The following is a 19,865-nucleotide window of genomic DNA, read 5'->3' on the forward strand; positions in this document are numbered from 1 at the left end:
TCAAATACGTACATAAGGAGTAAAAAGAGCAATTCCGAGAAGCAGCTGCTTTACTATATACAAGAACAAAATCCCCCCATCCTGGACACAAACGCTCATGCTGGCACACATAACATTCATTTCCTATAGGCACTTCTGCCCTGACCGTGCCTCTCCTTGTCAGCAGACAGTTTGTCTGGTCTGTTTACACAATTAAAATGGGCAAGACCCGAGTCTGTCTAGGTCACCGATGGGCTACAACGTTTAAGCGCAGCGCTTGGCTTTGAGAATATGTGGATTGAATGAACGGTTGCTAGGAAGCATGGCTGCGTCTTCATTTTATGCTGGGCTTATCCCAATTCGCGCACGTGGGAACTTCACAAAAGTTATTTCACCAGGGCTGCCCTGAATCCTCTTATCGTATGGAGTTTACTGAAGTGGGGCCAGCTCCCCGCCTCTGCTAGCTTCACTGCCAAGGTTCGAGAGGGGTGGAGTGGCCTGGAAGACGTTGGAAGAAGGGTGGGGGATTCGCTTTCTTATAAAGATGCTTTGGGAGACTGGGTCTGGAGCTCTAGGTTTTCAGGAAGAAATGAGACTTCATCCCAATGGCAAAGAACTCCAAAAGGGCACGAGGTTTGTTTTCTGTTACAGAGAAAGCCTGAAAGCCTCAAGACTAATTAATAAGAGCGCGGTCCACACTGGAGAAGGGGGCTCCCAGGCTTGCCCCCAGAAACCCATTGGCACAAGAAAACAAGAAGTGGAGTCAGTCTCACTGAATACATTTCTTAGGCTCCCTTTGCGTGACGCCGGCTCCTGGTTCCCTGCGTCCCTACCCAGCAGTTATGGGTCCCGGCTGCTCTCGAGCAAAGATTTCTTTCCCCAGACCAAGGTTGTAAAACAAATTAACTCCATGGGAGAATCTCTCCGCGCGCCCAGGCGACCGGTCCCCACCGACAGACAAACACACCATAATGTTTAGTTCTGCCCCATTACGTGGGGTCGTGAGTTTCGTAATTATCGCCTCCTGCCCCCGCACAAACTCTTCCCCTGGAGGGCCTTGCGTGGTTCCCAGGACGGCTGCAGAGCGCAGAGCTCGGACGGAGCTCCAGGGAAAGCGCACAAGGAATGGCCCTGGGGACTCGTTCCGGGAAAAGCTCCTGTGTCCGGGGAGAGCCTTTCCTTCTCATCCCGCACTCTCTCGGGCCGGAAGGGTGGCATTCCAAACGCGAGCAAGGTGTACAGCGCGAGACCCTCCCTTTAAAAAGAATAATTAGAAGCCAGCGCGTAGCACTCCTCCGGTTTCCCGAAACGCGCGTCGCAGTCGCTGCCCGGGGCGGCTGGGTGTCTGCGCTCCCCGCCTTCGCTGGGCTGACACAGGAGGGGAGGAGCAGGAGCCGGAGGGGGTGCTGGGGGGGGGGTGGTTGGAGCGCGAACCATCCCGAGCCAAGACAAGCAGCACATTCACAAATAACGCCCCCACCCCCAGCGCACGCGCTCCCATTCAAAGCAGCTGGGCTCCGCGGCCGCAGGGCGGCTCAGAGGACGCGCGGCCCCAGCGCAGCCCTGCCCCGCGGGCGCACGCCCGGAGTCCGCCGGCCGCCGAGCCCTCGCAGCCCGCGCGGGAGGCGGCTACGGCTTCCAGGGAGGGGTGTCGCCCGGACTCCCCTCCCTTCCCGCTGGGGGACCATGGCACGGCTGGCTGCGCTCCGGCGCTCGGGGCTTCTGGCCCGCATCCTCGGTGGCACCTGGTGCCTACTCTGTGTCGCCGGACAGGTAGGGCAGTCTGCGCGTCTGGCGTCCCTCCCCCCTGGGACTTTTCTTCTAGTGCGTGCTACAGCCGGGAGCGCTATAGCTTGGGGCGCGCTCTCTCCGGTTAGGATCTGTCCTGGGGCTGCGCTGCCACCCGAGCTGGGACAGGTGGCGCGAGGTTGCGACTCAGGCGGCCCCTCGCGGCGAGCTCCGGGCTGGCGGGTCAAACCCTGCGCGGAGCCTCAGCCCAGCCTCCTGGGGCCCTGTGCCGGCTTCCCGCCGGCGCTCGGGTCCTGCCTCCAGCTGGGCAGACCCGGGCGAGGAGGCGGCGCCTGAGCCGGGGTGCGGCTTTCTCCCGGGGAGCCCGCGACCCCGCACCCCTTCGAGACAGTTCTCGGAGCCCCTTCTCTCCTTCCTGGCGGAGGCACGGGCGGCGCCGGGGAGGCTCGGGTGCTGGGAGGTCCTACTTCCGTCCTTCTCCAGCATACCCAGTGAACTTGACATCTTCACCCTAGGGCCACCCGCGGCCGAGTGTAGGGGACGGAGCGCTGTAAGGTGTGCAGACGCCAGACCAGGTGGGCTCCCTAGTGCCTCTGCGGTGGAGAAGAGGTGGTTCTGGCCGGTGCATGAGGACTGGTCCTCACCACGCCCCCTCCGAATGCTCCCAGGGTTTTTTCCGAGCCAGACCGGGTGTAGGAATTGGGGAGTCCTCCTGAGTGGGTGGCTCAGGCCCCGAGGCGGAGCAGAAGGGCCCTGGGAGTGTGTAATTCACAGCCGCCTTTGCTGAGCTCTATTCCTGAAGGACCCCGGAGGAGACTGCTTAGGGAAGGGGTCGGGGGTCAGTCAAACCCGCGATGCATGTGGTGTCTTTGGCATTCATTCACGCTTTCCAGGGCCAGGTGACTTTTGATTAAAACTCACGAGATTTAGGCAGTTTGTACATAATTTAGCCTACATAGGTTTGCTTTTCACAGGATTACTTGGGTAATTCTGGGAAAATGCCCAAATAGTCTTGGCCGGAATTATCGCCAGATAGCCTCCCTTTCCTCTGTTTTGCTTATGCAGACTTGTCCAAATCGCGGGATTTGTTTCCCCTTTTACTTAACGTTTTGTAACTTGTTTTCAGGTCTCTATTTGAATGGTCATTTTGATTGCATTGGGGCACTTTTAGAGGCTGAGCGAGGACCAAGAACGATGGCTGAGAAGGGCCCAGAGCCTGCTAGAACCTGATGAGCAGGGACCACCGTAATATGGGATAGAAACTTCCAACAGTGAACACCTGCTTAGACTGGAGGATGAAAAACGGTTGCAGAAGCTTGTCTTCATTATCAGCAAGGTTTATTCTCCATACACTTTGCTCCGTGCCGGGGCTGCTCAGGGTGGCTGCACGTTAGGATTGCCTATGGGAGCTCTGGAAACTCCCTGTGCTAGGGCACACCCCAGCTCCATTGCATTAGAATCCTTGGGGTTGTGGAGGGGAGGCCCAGGTATCAGAACTCAAAGCTCTCAGGTGATTCCGTTGTGCAGCTGGGTTGAAAACCACTGTGTAAAAGTGACCCACCTTACGGTGACCTGTTCTCAGAGAATCATGACCCTGAAAGGAAACCAAAGGAGGACAGTAAAGAGGGCCTAAGAGACAGGCTAGGGAGAGTCTTAACATGTAGCTTCCAGTCCTGGTTCTGTCCCTAACTAGCTGTGTCTTTTTGGCCAAGGTCTTTACCCTTCCATTTCCTCTGTAAAATGAGGGTGTTGGCTTCTGTTCTGGAAGGTACTGCCAGCTCCAACCACACCAGGCAGGTCGACATCTAATTCAAATCCAGACAGAATGCCTTCTGTCTTATTGTTAAACGATCTCAGAGGTAGAAATTCTACCTTATCCTTGAGATTTTGGTAAAATATCTGGTATTATTTGAATCCAGGAAAGATGCTAAGGAAGATGCCAAGATGCATAGTTTCTTCGATTTATTTTGTTTTGTTTGTTTTATTATACTTTGGTGCTCTGCCTGTTTAGATCTGTTTTAAGCCATTCAGTGCCTTCTTAACATTCAGGACAAACGGATTTTCCTAGCATTACACACTTGTCCTTCCTTGCCCCCCTTCTCAACCAAGTTTCTTCTGGATGAAGATGATGGAAGCAGATTTGAGCCTTGTGTGTGTGTGTTGGAAGTGGTTTATTGTTTTAATTCCAAATGACTTTTTCTTGTTGCACTCTGCAGGGCTGTTCTCCACATGTGAGAAGCCTGACTCAACTTGTCAGGGAAGGGATAGAAAAGAGTTTAAAGTGGTAGGTGGGTCCTGTATCCTGGTGGAATGCACGACACTTCAGAGTTATTCAGGGTTTGGTCAGACGCAGCTGATCTTGCAGCGCTGTTTAATGTCTTCACTATTTCTTTTAACCACATGGCATTATATCTAGTCATCGAATTAAATAGACCAGAAACTGAGGATACTTAATATCAAATCAAGAAGCAATCATTTTCTATAACCAAAAGCCAGTGCGGAATGATTTGAACATTATTTGGAATTTATACATTCTCTAAACTGTTTATAGATCAAAGCACTCAGTACATGAAGGCGTGACTACCAGGGGTATCAGGCCTCTTGTATGTATTGTAGCCACAGTGAAAGGAGGATCTGTGTTCAAGAGCTTCTGGCTCCCTAATCTGAATTACACGTGAGCTATATTCTCCAAAAGTCCAAACAACAATGTTAATGCAAATGAAAATTATTTGGAAATCCCAGCATTTCTCCTTTCTTCTCACGAAATTTCTGCCTTCAGGGGTTATTTCCCTTTTCTTCTGTTCTGCCTGAATTACCTTCCTAACTTGCAAGATTTTTTTCTTTCCCTGTGCAACTTGAAGGTAGCTTACTCTTTAGGTTCTTATGAAACTGATTATTTCACTGACATCAATGTCATTTCATCAGAGGACCCAAATTCATCCCATTGCCCAAATTGCTCCCAGGTAAGGAAGTACATAATGAACAGTTTTAACCGCTAGGGGTTATCAACTACTTAATGATTTCTGCAACCCATCTGTAGCAATCCATTGTAAAAATAAACAAGGTTGTTGGCGATGGTTGTGGCTAGATCTACAGAAATCCATTACTATTGCTTAAAAATGTCCCTTAGTGGCAATTCGTGTTCTTTTGGTGGTAGATCAGTGAGAGCTCCTTCAAACATTAAAACTGAATATTTTCATTTTCTATGGCATTCCAAATGGCATCCTTGTTAGGAATTCAGTAATGAAGTAGAATTTCAGGATGGCTGGCAAGAATTTGTGCCTTTATGGGCACCTGATTTTCAACTAAAGACCTCGAAGAAGACTGTCTTGTCTCTTGTAATCCTCTATGTATGTTCTTGCTCTTGTTTTTATTTTCATTTTTACATGGTTAAAAAAAAAATACTACTAAGGGCTTATGAGGAAACATAGCAACTTCTTGCCCTACTCTTTCTCCTAACCTCAGATCTCACAGCCCCAAGGCAACCTTTTTGTTTGTTTGTTTTATATTAATATTTTGAGGTATAATTGTCATTTAGGAAACTGCATATATTTAAGTATACGATTTGATAAGTTTTGACATATGTATGCATCCATGACCCCATCACCCCAAAGTTTCCTCATTACCCTTTGCAATCCCTCCCTGAGTCCCTTCCTCCCACCCAATATCACCAGGCAAACGATGATTTACTTTCTGTCACTATAGATTAGTTTGCATTTTCTAGAATTTTATGTAAATAGATCATAGCATAGGTACCTCTCTTCCCCTTTTTTTGATCTGGCTTTTTTTTTTTCACTGAGCAAAATTATTTTGAGATTATCCATGCTGTAGCATGTATCAATAATTCATTCTTTTTATTCCTGAGTAGAATTACATTGTATGGATACTCCACAGTTTGCTATCCATCAGCATTCACCTATTGATGGACAGTGGGTTTCCAGTTTTGGACTACTGCAAATAAAGTTGCTATGAAGATTTATGTACAAGTCTTTGCATGGACGTGCGGTTTCATTTGTCTTAGGAGTGCAATGGCTGAATCATTGGTAGGTGAATGTTTAACTTTTTAAGAAACTGATAGTTTTTCTGAAGGTTGTACCATTTTACATTCTTACTAGCAGTGTATGAGAGTCCCAGTTCTTCTGCATCCTTTATTCTGGCTAGGCAAATAGGTATAGCAGTAGCTTGTTCTAGATTTTAATTTGCGGTTCCCTAATGATTAATGATAATGAACATTTTTTCATGGATTTATTTAGAATCTATATATCTTCTTTGGCAAAATTTCTATTCAAATATTTTGCCCATTTCTTGTTGGGTTGTTTTCTTATTAAGTTTTGAGAATTCTCTATATATTCTGGCTATAAGTCCTTTATCACATGTATCATTTGCAAATATTTTCTCCCAGTCTGTGGCTTGCCTTTTCATTTTCTTGACAGTATCTTTTGATGGGCAAAAGTTCTTAATTTTGATGAAATTGAACTTATTGAATTGTTTATTGGTAGATTGTGCTTTTCCTTTTGGTCTTAAGAAATACTTGCCTAACTGAAGATCGCAGAAGTTTTTTCCTAGAAGTTTTATGTTTTACTTTATTCTGTGTTCCTTTTTGAGTTAATTTTGTATGTGGTGCAGGATATGGACCAAAGTTCGTTTTTTGCCCATAGATTTTCAATTGTTCTAGTAAAATTTTTTGAAAAGACTCTCCTTTCTCCACTGAATTGCCTTTATACCTTTGTCGAACTTTAGTTGTCCGTACATGTGTGGGTCTATATTTGGATGCTCTATTCTGGTGAACTATATGCCTATTGCTATGATGGTACCACGCTATCTTGAGTACTGTAGCTTTACAATAATTCTTAAACTCAGGAAGTGTGATTCCTCCAACTTTGTCCTTCATTTTCAAGGACATTGACTTGGCTACCCTATATGAAATCTAGAATTAGTTTGCCATTCTCTTTTTTTTTCGTCAGGAAGATTAGCCCTGAGCTAACATCTGTTGCCAATCCTCCTCTTTTTGCTGAGGAAGATTGGTCCTGGGCTAACACCCATGCATATCTTCTCTACTTTATATGTGGGATGCCTGCCACAGCATGGCTTGATAAGCGGTGCGTAGGTCCACACCTGGGATCTGAACCTGCAAACTCCGGGCTGCGGAAGCGGAGGGCACAAACTTAACCACTACGCCACTGAGCCAGCCCCCACCAATCTCTTTTTTAAAAAATGCATGCAAGAATTTGATTGAGGATGTTTTAATCTATAGATCTATTTTGAGAGAATTAGCCTCTTAACAACATTGAGTTTCATGATCCCTCAACATGATGTACCTCTCTATTTAGGTCTTCTTTAATTTTTCTAAGCAATATTTAGTAGTGTTCAGTGTATAGGTCTTAAATATTTTTGAGAGATTTATACTAAGTATTTCATATTTTTGATGCTATTTTAAATGGCAATGTTTTTAAAAATTTATTTCTGATTTTTCCTTCATAGTATATAAAAACACAATTGATTTTTGTATATTGTTCTTATTTTCTACAATCTTATTAAACTCTCTTATTAGTTGTAGTAGATTTTTGCTATATTCTATCAGATTTTCTATACGTATGATCATGTCATATGCAAATAAAGATAAGTTCTTCTTCTTTACCAGTCTGGATGCTTTTTATTTCTTTTTCTTGTTTAATAACCCTGGCTGCAATCTCCAGTACATGGTTGAATAGAAGTGGTATGAACAGATATCCTTGCTGGTTCTTGATCCTAGGGAACAACAATTCAATGTTTCACCATTAAGTATGATGTTAGGTATAGGTTTTTTGTAGATGCCCTTTATCAGATTGGGAAAGTTCTTTTTATTAGCTGACAGTTTTTATCAGAAATGGATGTTGAATTTTTGTCAAATGCTTTTTCCACATCTAATTATCATGTGATTTTTCCTTTTTAGTTTGTTAATATGGTGAAATACATTGATTTTTTTTCACATGTTAAACTTATCTTGCATTCCTGGGATAAACTTGATAATAAGAGTGATAATATATTATTCTTTTTTTATATGTTGTTGGATTTGAGTTACTAAATTTTGATTAGAATTTTTGCATTTATGTGCATGAAGGATATTGGTCTGTAGTTTTCTTTTCTTGCAATGTCTTTGTCTGGTTTTGGTATCAGGGTAATGCTGGCCTCATAGAATAAGTTGGGAAATATTCCTTCCTTTTCAATTTTCTGCAAGAGTTTGTGTATGATTTCTTCCTTAACTGTTTGGTAGAATTCGCAAGTGAAACCATCTGGACCTGGAGTTGGCTTAGTGGGAAGGTTTTTAATTACAAATTTAAAATCCTGAATAAATGTAGGGTTATTTGGGTTATCTATTTCATCTTGAGTTAGCTTTGGTAATTTATGTCTTTCCTGAATTTGTCTATTTCATTTAAGTTGTTGAATTTATTGGCATAAAGTAGTTCATAATGCTCCCTTATTTAATATTTTTAGAACATGTAGTTATGTTACCTCTATCATTCCTGACATTGGTTTTTTATTTGTTCTTTCTTTTTTCCTGATCTATCTGCATAGTGGCTTACCAATTTTATAGATCTTCTCAAAGAACAAACTTTTGGTTTCATGGACTATCTCTATTGGTTTGTTTTTCATGTCATTCAATTCTTCTCTTATCTTTATTATTCTCTTTCTTCTACTATTTTGGGGATTGACTTCTTTCACTTAGCATGTTTTCAAGGTTCATCCAAGTTGTAGCCTGTATCAGTACTTCATTCCTTTTATGGCTGAATAATATTTCATTGTATGGCTATACCACATTTTGTTTATCCATTTATCTGTGGATGGACATTTGGGTTTCCACCTTTTGGCTATTGTGAGTAATGCTGCTATAAACATTCATGTGCAGGCTTTTGTATGGACATAAGTTTTCATTTCTCTTGGGAAAATATTTTAGGCTTTGTCGGCTATACTGTCTCTGTCACACCTACTCAACTCTGCCACTGTAGCACAAATGTAGTGATAGGCAATATGTAAATGAATGCACCTGGCTGTGTTCCAATAACCTATTTACAAAAATGGGCTGCGGGCCAGAATTGGCCCATGGGCTATAGTTTGCCAACCTCTGAACCAAAGTTTCATGATGCTGTGCCTCCGTGTGGGTTATTTAAATTCAGTGTGCTGGGTTCTTCATCAATAGATCTCTGCCCTTCAGTTTGGGAAACATTTATTTTCATATGTCTTTGACAATTTCCTTGCCAGCATTTCATGTGTTTGTTTTTTATGAAACTCCTATTAGCTAGCTATTAAGCCTCCTGGATGAACCAGATTTCTTTTAACATTTTTTCTCTTGTTTTTATTATCTTTTTGTTATACTTTCTAAAAGATTTTCTCAATTTTACTTTTCAACAGAGTCTTCTTTAGACAAGTTTTCAACCGCTATTCCTAGTGTAGCCAAAACGTCACCCCCCACCTTACGCAGTGCCAGGTGCCTCCACGTCTGAAGCCTTTCTGAAGTTTTACAGGCAAATAGTCTAACTTCTCATCACAATATCCCTTTGCAGGCACAATTCTGTTGAGTCAGTTGCAATTCCTCCACTGGTTTTTCCATATTCCAAAATTTTATTGGCGTCTTTTGTCTGCTATTGTCTCCTTTCCAGTTCTCTTGTCATCTTTATTTATTTACTGTTATTTTAGCAGACATTTGGGAGAGAATGGAGAAAATATGGTGTTCAATCTGCCCTGTTTAACTGGAAGTTAGCACTATTCATTCTCTTTCGTTATTTCTATTTTCCTGTCCTGATCCATGTCCAAATCCCGTTAAAGCTCATTCTGGTTATTATGCATACTTTTCAGAGACTCATGCTTTTTGTTTCCCAGTGTAAGTAAGACTGCAGTCAATATTATAAAAAAGAACACTAGACTTGAGATCTTAAGACCAGGTTCTAGTTCTGGATTTACCGAACTTCTCTGCAACTAAGAGAGTCAGACTTTTTTCGGGGAGGGGAATCACTGCTTCCTGACTTGCCTGCTAGTTGCCACACGTGATAATAGGTACTCTCTCCATCCCCATTTTTATGTTTGAGTTTTTAATCTTTCAATAACTATTTACTTCCCATTCCCTACTTAAGTCAGTACAGTCTAACCTATTTGCTCACAGATACAGCACAGAAATATTTTATTGTTTTACAAATTTTAATGTTCATATTTGGAAACAGTTTTATGAGAGAACATGGGGTTAACATGATGTAAAGATCTGGACATAAAATATCATAAGTGATGTTAAAATTTATTCTCTGAGGTGTGATTGAGGTTCCAGCTTTTTTGTGGTGAAGAATGGAGATGAGGCGAAATGAATGGGGAAAAAGTTTTGAATAGTTAGTAATACCATATCAGTTTTAATATTTGAATTTGTACTGGGATGATCTCTATGTAGAGAATTGTGCGTTTTAGGGGGAGTGGAGTGGGTGGTGCAGGAGATACGTATTTCTTTTCAGCTCTGCTCATGACTTTAAGATTATATAGCGAGAAAGAGCCTTAGAGATTCTTTAGTCTTATGGTTTACAAACTTCATTGTGCATAAGTCAGTTTGGCTGTATTGCTCAATTCTAAGGTCACCAAAGACTGCAGCTGTACAACTAAAAGCTGGGAAGCTTTTAAATACAGATTCTTATGCCTCACTCTCAGAGATCCTAATTCAGTAGGAAAAGGATGGATCCTAGGAATCTGCATTTGTTGCAGCTATCCCCTTCCCCCCTTATCACATACCTACAGAGGATTCAGACACAGTTGGACCAAACGCCACATTTTGGGAAACACTGATCTTATCTGTCTTATTTATGGATGAGAGAAATAAGATCCTAGGAAGTTGAGTGACAAGTCCCAGTTTGTTAGTGGGAGAGGTGGGAGCAGACCACACGTCTCATAATTCTGGTCGGTGATTTTTCCCACCAGAGCATACACTATTATTTTAGTGTCTAGTTACATCATGAACTAAAGATATGAGCCACCAGCTTAAAGTGTCTTTATTTGTAGTAACTTCAGTTTTTTATAAATGGTTTTCAGATGTTTGGGAAGAGCTTCAGCTCTCAGTCACTCTGCCTGCAGCAGAGGAACGATGGGAGGAAAAAGGGGGAGGGAAACCCTCCGTCCTCACCCCGCTCACATAACCTGCTGGAAACTGGCTTCTGTGTATTTTCTCCTCGAGTCATCATGCCCCTGGAAGATTAACAGATACTTATTTAGAAAACAGTCAAAGCGTCCAGGAACTTGACACTTGATGAAAGGGAGAGTACGTGCCGCTGAACACCTTCTCTACCCGAGTGCGATGTAGCAACTGTTGCTACGTTCTCGGAGGGAAGGAAGGAAATGTTGCGTGTGCCTATTATTTAGGATGTTCTCCCATCTCTATCACAAACCAGCCAAACAAAATACACACACGCTCTCCCCTGAGTCATGCACAGTCTATGTGTAGTACTCCATGTGGAAAGAAGTTTTCTCACTGCTAAATAGTCATTGTTAAACATCTTGTCCGTTTTATGAAGAATGATAATTGTGAATTTTCCTTCAGAAATCAGTTGCAAAGGAATAAAGTTTTTTTACTATTAAAAGTATCTATTTACTGATGTAAGCTGAAATTCAAATTCTCATATTCCCCTGTTGCTTTTAGAACTCTGTATTAGTGAGGGTGGGCTAGATTGTGCTGTGGTAACAAACAACCCCCAAATCATAGTGCCTTCATACCACAAAGGTTTATTTCCTGGTCAGGCCTCATATCCAGTGTGGATTATCAGGAGGGCTTGGCTCACTGTGTACACTCAGGAATCCATGTGGACGGCAGCTCCTTCTCCCCCCTTACGCTGCGCAGCGGCCGGGGCAGGGGAAGGAGAGTGCTGCTCTGCTCCCAATGGCAGTTAAATACTTCCACTCAGAGTGACAGATATTGCTTCTGCTCACATTTTATTAGCCAAGTCAAATTCAAGAGGGTTGAAAGTGTAATATTATCATGAACCCAGAAGGTTCTTTTTCTTGCTTTGGTTTCAAACTCATTAGCTTTTCCAAACTTTCGGACTTCCAAGATGTGGCCTAGATGTTTAAGTTTTCTGACTGTGGTGTGTGTATATGTGAATAGAGTTTCTCTGACATTACTGTAAAACCACTTAAAATTATCTTTGACTTATCCATTAAATTAAAAAAAATTGTAATTGTAAAATATACATAACAAAACTTACCATCTTAATCATTGTTAAGCGTACAGTTCAGTAGCATTAAGTACATTCACATTATTGTGCAACCAATCTCCAGAACTCCCTTCATCTTGCAGAACTGAAACTCTATACCCACTAAATAACAACTCCCCATTCTTCCTGTCTCCAGCAATGACCATCCTACTTTCTGTCTCTATGAATTTGACTACTCTAGGTGCCTCATATAAGTGGGATTATACAGTATTTGTCTTCTTGTGATTGTCTTATTTCTCTTACCATAATGTCCACAAGGTTCATCCATGTTGTAGCACATGTCAGAATTTCATTAATTTTTATGGCTGAATAATATTCCATTGTATGTGTTTACCACATTTTATTTATCTTTTTAACTGTCAGTGGACACTAGGGTTCTGCCACCTTTTGGCTATGGTGAAGAATGCTGCTAGGAACATTGGTATTCCATTTTGTTTTATGCGTGCTTCTTTTTCTGTATAAAAGAGAAGCAACATCTTCTTCTTCAGAAGTTTACTTCTTCTAATTTACTCTTTAGGAGGCCCAGGAAACAGTTATTTAAATGTTGGACTCACTTTGGGAATCTTCTGCCGATGGTTATAACAAAAGCTGAGCAATACTCCATTCACCTCCTGCATGTTTAACCAAATCAATAGAGCCAATGGATTCCTGTGTTTAGTCTTGCATGTAACCTGCAAATCTTGACACTTTTCAAGAAAGGTGACAATATGTGGTTAGTACATTGTTTTTCCTCTGAAGATCCAGGAGCATTGAAAAAGAAATTCTTTTCTTTTTCTTTTTGTATGTGAGGAAGATTGGCCCTGGGCTAACATCCGTGCCATCTTCCTCTACTTTATATGGGATGCTGCCCCAGCATGGCTTGACAAGTGGTGCATCGGTCTGCGCCCGGGATCCGAACTTGCGAACCCTGGGCCGCTGAAGTGGAGTGCACAAACTTAACTGCTATGCCACCAGGCCGGCCCTGAAATTATTTTCTTTTTGAAAATAATTTCACACTCAAATACTGTGTGAAGGGAGATCAAATATGAATCAATAGGTAAAATGTAGCATGCAAATTAATTGCAGGCATAACATAGATGTGTGGAGGGGCAGGATGGACTTTTGGGAACAGTGCTGAAAGAAAAGGCAGTGGACCAGGATCAAAACTCTGCTTGCTACTTGCTAATTGCATGATTTTGGACAATTAGTTACATAGCCTTTCTGAGTTGTTTTTAAACACAAAAAAGTATTAATAGCTCTGTTTGATGGTTTTTTAAGAAATGAAATCAGATCATGGCAATTTCCTTGCCGAACACCTTCAGTAGCTTCCTGTTGCTTTTAGACCGGTATTTCTAAGCCTGTCTTTGATTATCGCCTCCCTTTTTAGACATTTTAAGACATTTTCCCCTAATCCATCCCCACCTCCATGGAATTGTTTTTTTTTTTTGCTTAAGGAAGATTAGCCCTGAGCTAACATCTATGCCAATTTTCTTCTATTTTATATATGGGTTGCCACCACAGCATGGCTTACGAGTGGTGTAGGTCTGTGCCCCGGATCCAAACCCACGAACTGGGGCTGCCGAAGTAGAGTATGCCAAACTTAACCACTAGGCTATCTGTTTGAACCAATTTTTTACCTCTTTTCGGGCATTATTGTCCCCACTGAGAATGTATGCTTTAGACTAAGATTGAAAATCCTTACTTGTCTTCAAGGCCTGGCATGATCCATTTCCTGCCTGGCTCTCCACATCCTTCCCCCCTCTTCCGCTCCCCCTCTGCCTCACCTCTCTTCCCACCACCCCCATCTTCCCTTGCTCATTATTGGCCAGCCCCACTAGCCTCCTTTAATTTCCTTAAGGGCTTCAAGCTTGTTCCTACTTCAGGGACTTTGCACAAGTTGTTCTCTTCGCTGGAGGGCTCTTTCTTTATTTTTAATTAATTTGTTTATGTTCATTCATCTGTTTTCCCAGCTTAAATATCCCTTCCCCAAAAGTGTCTGTCCTTCCAATTCCCCTGCCCCAGTTTATTTTAGATCTCTTCTGTTATTCTCTCACAATGCCCAGTTTCCTTCAAGCACTTGCCATTTGTAAGGATATACTTATTTGTATTTTTATTATGTCTGCCATCGCCAGTACATTGGAAGCTTGAGGCCGGAGACTGACTTATTTCCCTTTGTATATGACCCATCGAGCTCAATGCCTGGAATTGTTGAAAAAAGGGTTAACGAAGTGTTTTTGAGAAAATATTCAGTGACAAAAACTGCTCTGAATTGATATTGCTGTTTAAATGAATGTATACACTCATGTTAAGTGTTCTTACCAAATAAAACAAAATAAAGTAAAAAGAATGTGTACATTGCTAATCACAACAGCACCTATGTACATGTATTAGGTAAGGAAACCCTGGCTGCTGTAACAGTAGAATCCTGAAATACCAGTGTTTTGACAATGTAGTTTATTTCTTGTCCACATAAAAGTCCAATTGGCAGGGCTGAAGTGGGGGTAGAGGATCTGCTCCAAGCAGTCATTCAGTGACTGGGTTGATGAAGACTGTGCTGTCTTTGATATGTGGCTTCCAAGGTCACCGTGGTGCCTGGGTCTGGATGGCAGAGGAGGGAAGAGAATGTTGAGAATTGCATGGGAGGTTTTCTTGGGGTGGTCTTGGGAGTGGAATGCCTCACTTCTGCCCACATCCATTTTTTGCATTCCTGACCAGACTCAAATTAGGGTCCCAATTCCTATTATCCCACCACAAGAACTCAGTCACATGGCCACATGTCCTAGCCAGGGATGCTGGAAGGACAGCTGTGAACTCAGGAGGTAAGCTGGCCTCTGCAATACACTTGGAAAGTCACACATGTATGTGCAAGTGTGTAGTTGATGTCTAGATGTATGTGGATTTACAGCTCACTTTCAGTAACTTAGGGGCCCTTGTGGAGTCCAAGACCCAGAGAATGGGAACTACTAAAAATAGGAGTATGTGAGTTTTATTTTAGGAACAGTTTTTTTGTCTGCTTCATCATTTTCAAAATTATGAGGAGAGACATGGTGGACTAAAGTTGGGGGAAAATGGACTATGGGTTAGAAATGCACTGTATACAGCTAACTGAACAAAACGATTTATTGCTGTGCAACCAATCCTCCCAGGCTCTTATCATGTACCTGTGTCAATGACAGTGCAGATTGGCATCTTGTTAGCTGAGTGTAAGCCCAGGTGGGGTTCTGGTTGGGCTACTGGCAGCATTGTCATTAATAAAATGAAGGCTTTTCACCAACAGACTGTTTTCAGTTCCCAAATCACCTGATAAGTCCTATTCTTTTGATGAACTACAAATAAAACCTAGTTCTCCATCCCATGGGACTGTTAATCAAATAGTGTCTGTTTGTTTAAAGAAAAAAAAAAAAGGCCTATTGCATGTCCGGTTCATAATACCACAAGGCCCTTGTAATTGATCTATGAAACCATGATACTGTGCTTTTATCCAGGCCAAAGCTTACCTGGCATCCTTCTGGTTTGTCATTCTTCTCTATGCCACGGGATGGGAGCGGAAATATGAGCCTGGGCATTTCTTTTGTGCACAGTTTGTGAGCCTCTCTCAACTCCTCTCCTTAGCAGAAAGAAAGAAAGAATTCAGAGCTTGGTGGGCTAGGTGGACTGCTGTTGACTTCTCTTTCATCGTATTGAGGAGCTTTTGAGACTTGTCCTTTTCTTTTCCCTTCTATCATCCATCTAACTCTATAGCCTAGCGGTACCTTTAGAAAAGTTGGGAGAAAAAACAGCATTTGGAGACCAACTATATCCTCCAAATAGAAAAATGTTGTACATTTTAAATTCTAAAATTTGAAACAAAAAAATTGACAGATTGGATGTTTTTCGAGTGTCAACATTTTTCCACCTCCTGCCTCTTTCAGCTCTTTTATTTTTCCTTTTACATAAAGTGCAGTTTCAGATCAGTGTTGTCTGTTTCCTCTGCTTCTGATGAAGCTGACAAGTGTTTGATTGACATTATCAGGAAGTTGTAGCAGTTGTGAACACAAGCCCCAAAACAAGTTGGTGAGGTCACACCAGCATCCTTTCTGGTGCCTGAGAAGGATTGGTAAAGAGGTTTATGCTGAAGTTCCAGTCAGGTCCTGAGCTGCACAAGGGACATCCCAAATTCAAGAGTCTATAGTTTTGAAAAACTTCACAGTGGTGCTGACTTGCAACAAGTTGGCGGATAATCATCTTATCCTGTGTATTTACAAAAAAGGGTCTTATTTTGAGCAAGAGAGCAATGTAGAGGCTGGGTGGAAATGGCTCCACGAGACCCCTGCAACAGCAGGAGTATTTGAGTTACATTTAATTCGAATCCACCTATGAGGAGCTGTAGGTGTCCCTGTATTTGGCAACATGCCATTTCCTGCTGGAGTTTGTTCTAGGTCTTCCCCCAGTAGAAGATGGCTGTTCAGAGGAATGCTTGCTGAGTGGGAATTCGGAAACCTGTCAGCCAACCATGATCTCAAGCAGTTCTCCTTCCTTGCAGCTGGACTTGATTATGTTTTTAGCTGCCACTGTTAATGAGTCAAAAGGAGCATCCGCTGAGAGCGGGCGGGCTGGCACTTCCAGGGTGGTCTGCCACCTCTCCATCGGTTGTTGCGAAGAGGGTCCAGGGTGTGGAGCAGATAAAGCTGAATGTTGGGTGTGTGGTTCTTTGAGGTTGTTTTGAAGAAAAATGGAAAATGATTGAATTTGACATTGAGTGACTTGCCAGTTACAGTTCATACCTCTCAGGCTTTTTGTGTCTTGGTTGCTTTTGTTTCAGTTAGAAGATGTTCGTAGTGGTAAACTCAGTTTTGGTTGAAGGTCCAGTAGAGTTCTCTCTGAATTTTCAAGGCTCCTCCTATAGAGTCATTAGTTTCTTGGGTGATTTCTGAGGCTGAGACTTGGGAACAGATGACAGGAATCCCTTCCACTAAATTTATTTCATTCATTTTGTAAGTCTTTTCTCTGTGTTGGGTGGGGATAAATATATTCCTGTAGTGCAGGCTATCCTAGAAAATGTTTTCATTTTGAATAGAATGGTCTAAGTAATCACGTATTACAACAGATTTTTCTCCATGTTGTATTTTTTTTTTTTTTTGAAACAAATATAAGTAAAGTGAAAGCTCTTTGGAATTTATTCAGGAATCCATTATCTGGATAACTCCTCTTGTGTTGTGACCTGATATGTGATCTTTCCCCCACATTTTAGGACATGTTTCTTCAAGTGGTTTGACTTCTTATTTTCTAGGTTTGATTGATCATTTTCTTTCAGATCAATTAAACTAGATAGTTAAAACCTTCAAGGAAAGGCCTAAGCCCTATACATCTTGGGTCCTCCTCCAGTGCCCAGCCTAGCACCATGCAGAATAGACACTCCTTAGATTACGTTGTGTGTGTTTCCTTTGGCTGCTATAATACATTACCATACACTAGGAGGCTTAAAACAAGAGAAATTTATTCTCTCACCGTTCTGGAGGCCAGAAACCAGAAATCAAGGTGTTGGCAGGGCCATGCTCCCTCCAGAGGCTCTAGGAGAGAATCTGTTCTTTTCCTCTTCTAGCTTCTGGTGGCTGCGTTCCTTGGTATTCCTTGGCTTGTGTCTGCATCACTCCAGTCTCTGCCTCTGTCTTCCAAAACCTTCTTTTCTGTCTATGTCAAACCGTTCTCTGCCTCTCTCTTGTCTTGGCATTTAGGACTCACCTGGATAATCCAGGATAGTGGCCTCATCTCAAACTCTTAACTTAATTACTGCAAAGACCCTTTTTCTGGATACTGGGCATGACATACCTTTGGGAGCCATTATCAGCCTACTACAGCCATGTATGTTTCTGCATATTCTTGTGACCAGTCATTAGCTCTTCTTCTAAAGCAAAGATAACCTCAAGGATATTTGCATCTGTTTTATTTTTGGTGGGCTGTTGGCTTCAAGTCACTTCTTTTTTAATATCTTCCTGTTCTTTTGTCTTTAGGATATCAAGTTATTTGCAGTGAAAATGGCTTTCACTTCAGTGAGAATAGCTTTTGTCTTGGCAGTCTGTGTCATTAATAGTGAATTTTACATGCTATTTGGGACTGAGGACAAGGCATTGTAGCTGTCACCATTGAAACTAATGAGAAGCTGGATGTGGTGTCCAGAGCATGTTTATTGTGTGTATATAGGTTAGATGGCATCAAAGTCTTATTGTTAATAATAAATGTAATTCCCCCATAATCTCGGTTTCAAGCATTTTACTCTTTAAACTTCATTCCTATTTTTCCAATTCACTTTCCCTAGAATCCCCAACTCGATAATTCTTCAACTCTCCTGGGACCTTCAAGCCCTTGTGCTCCCACCTTTTCACTGTACCTCACTCACCTTCCTTCCCATCTTGGCCAGCTAAATGCCTTGGCCAATCATTATAACCACTCCCTCAACTTCTTTATTCTTCTTTCTTTGGTATGCTCATTTGGCTAAACTTGAAGTTAATCCCACCCATGCGGCTGAATGTGGTCACTTTAAGTTCACGATCGCTGTCCTCAAATGGGCCCTTGTGCTGCTCAGCAATCATACTGTCTTTCCCTAGTCCATCCACTCTCCCACTCCCTCAGATGAATATTTTCTTTCTCTTCTCTGATCAAGCCTCCCACAACTTTGTCTTTGTCCCCACTCTTGGCTTCCTATTTAATTGAGTAAATAGAAGCTATCAGAAGAACACTTCCACGTTTTCCCACCTACCTGCATCTCGTTCACATACTCTGACTTTTCTCCAATTATGACAGGTAAAGCATCCATCCTAACAACGGCCAGTCTTTTCACCTGGTGTCCTAGATCCCATCCCCATTTGCGTGTTCAAGGATACTGCTTTAATAATTCTTCCCCCCCTTTTCTGTCCCTTCTTTCCTTCCCTCCTTCCTACAATGCTGGACTTTTCACATAAGCCCACAAACACACTTTTATTTCTGTCATCTTAAATCTTTCTCCTGATACTACTTGCCCCTTCATTTACCACTCCATTTCCCCAATCTCTTGTCCACTAAAACTCTTTGAAAGAGTTGCCTATGTTTCTTCTAGTTGCTCTCTTTATCTCTTGAATGAATTATAGTCAAGCTTTCACACCATTACTCCTCTGAAACTGTTTTTCAGAAAGGCCGTCACTAGCCTTCATGATACCAAATCCAGTGGACAGTTCTCATTCCTCATTTTTCTTGGCTTATCACCTAAACACAAGACAAATGATCATTTCCTCTTCCTGTAAAGTCTTTCATCACTTGGCCTCCAGAATACCACACTCTCCTTTCCTCTTTCCTTACAGGTTTGCTCCTCTTCGGTTTTCCCTGCTCGCCAAGGATCAGTTCTTGGACTCTGTTTTTTTTTCCACACTCACTTCTTGGTAACTTCACTCAGCATCATGGCTTTAAATACTAATTAGTCTCTGATATTCACATTTAAATCTACAGCCCAGAACTTTCCTCAACTCCAGCCTCATATATTTACCACTTACTTAGCATTCCTACATGGATATTTAATAGGCATCTCAAACATAATGTGGAAAACTGAGTTTCTGATCCCCCTCCAAACACAATAAAACATGCTGCTTCTCCTACAGACATCCCCATCTCATTGAAAGGCAACTCAATTCTTCCATTTGCTCAGGCTAAAAACATTGGGACTGTTCTTGCCTCCATTTCTGTTACATCTCGCACCTAATTCACTAGCAATGCTCTGAGCTCCTCCATCTATAGGTGCAGAAGAAAGTCACTTCTTATGTCTTCAGTGTCACCATCTTGGTTCAAATGATCTACCTCTTGCCTGGATTATTGGAAAAGTGCTCTCCACCTGGTCTCAGCTTCTGCTCTTATCTACCTTTAGTATCTTCTCAGGATAGCATCCTGGTGATCCTGTTAACCAGAGTCAGCTCATGGTACTCCTCTCCTTAATAA

General features: G+C 42.3%; 1 protein-coding gene across 3 annotated transcripts in view; it reads left to right on the forward strand.

The window, feature by feature from the left end:
* Positions 1-1,592: 1,592 nt before the first annotated feature.
* Positions 1,593-19,865, forward strand: part of ADAMTSL1 (ADAMTS like 1) — an 855,592-nt gene continuing 837,319 nt past the window's right edge. For all 3 annotated transcript variants that reach the window (XM_058565859.1, XM_058565860.1, XM_058565858.1), the window contains exon 1: positions 1,593-1,752. In XM_058565859.1, coding sequence (XP_058421842.1) covers positions 1,666-1,752 — 87 coding nt within the window. In that variant the 5' untranslated portion in view covers positions 1,593-1,665. The remainder of the gene's footprint in view (positions 1,753-19,865) is intronic.

The sequence above is a fragment of the Diceros bicornis genome, chromosome 22 (assembly GCF_020826845.1).
Source record: "Diceros bicornis minor isolate mBicDic1 chromosome 22, mDicBic1.mat.cur, whole genome shotgun sequence".
Classification (NCBI taxonomy): domain Eukaryota; kingdom Metazoa; phylum Chordata; class Mammalia; order Perissodactyla; family Rhinocerotidae; genus Diceros; species Diceros bicornis.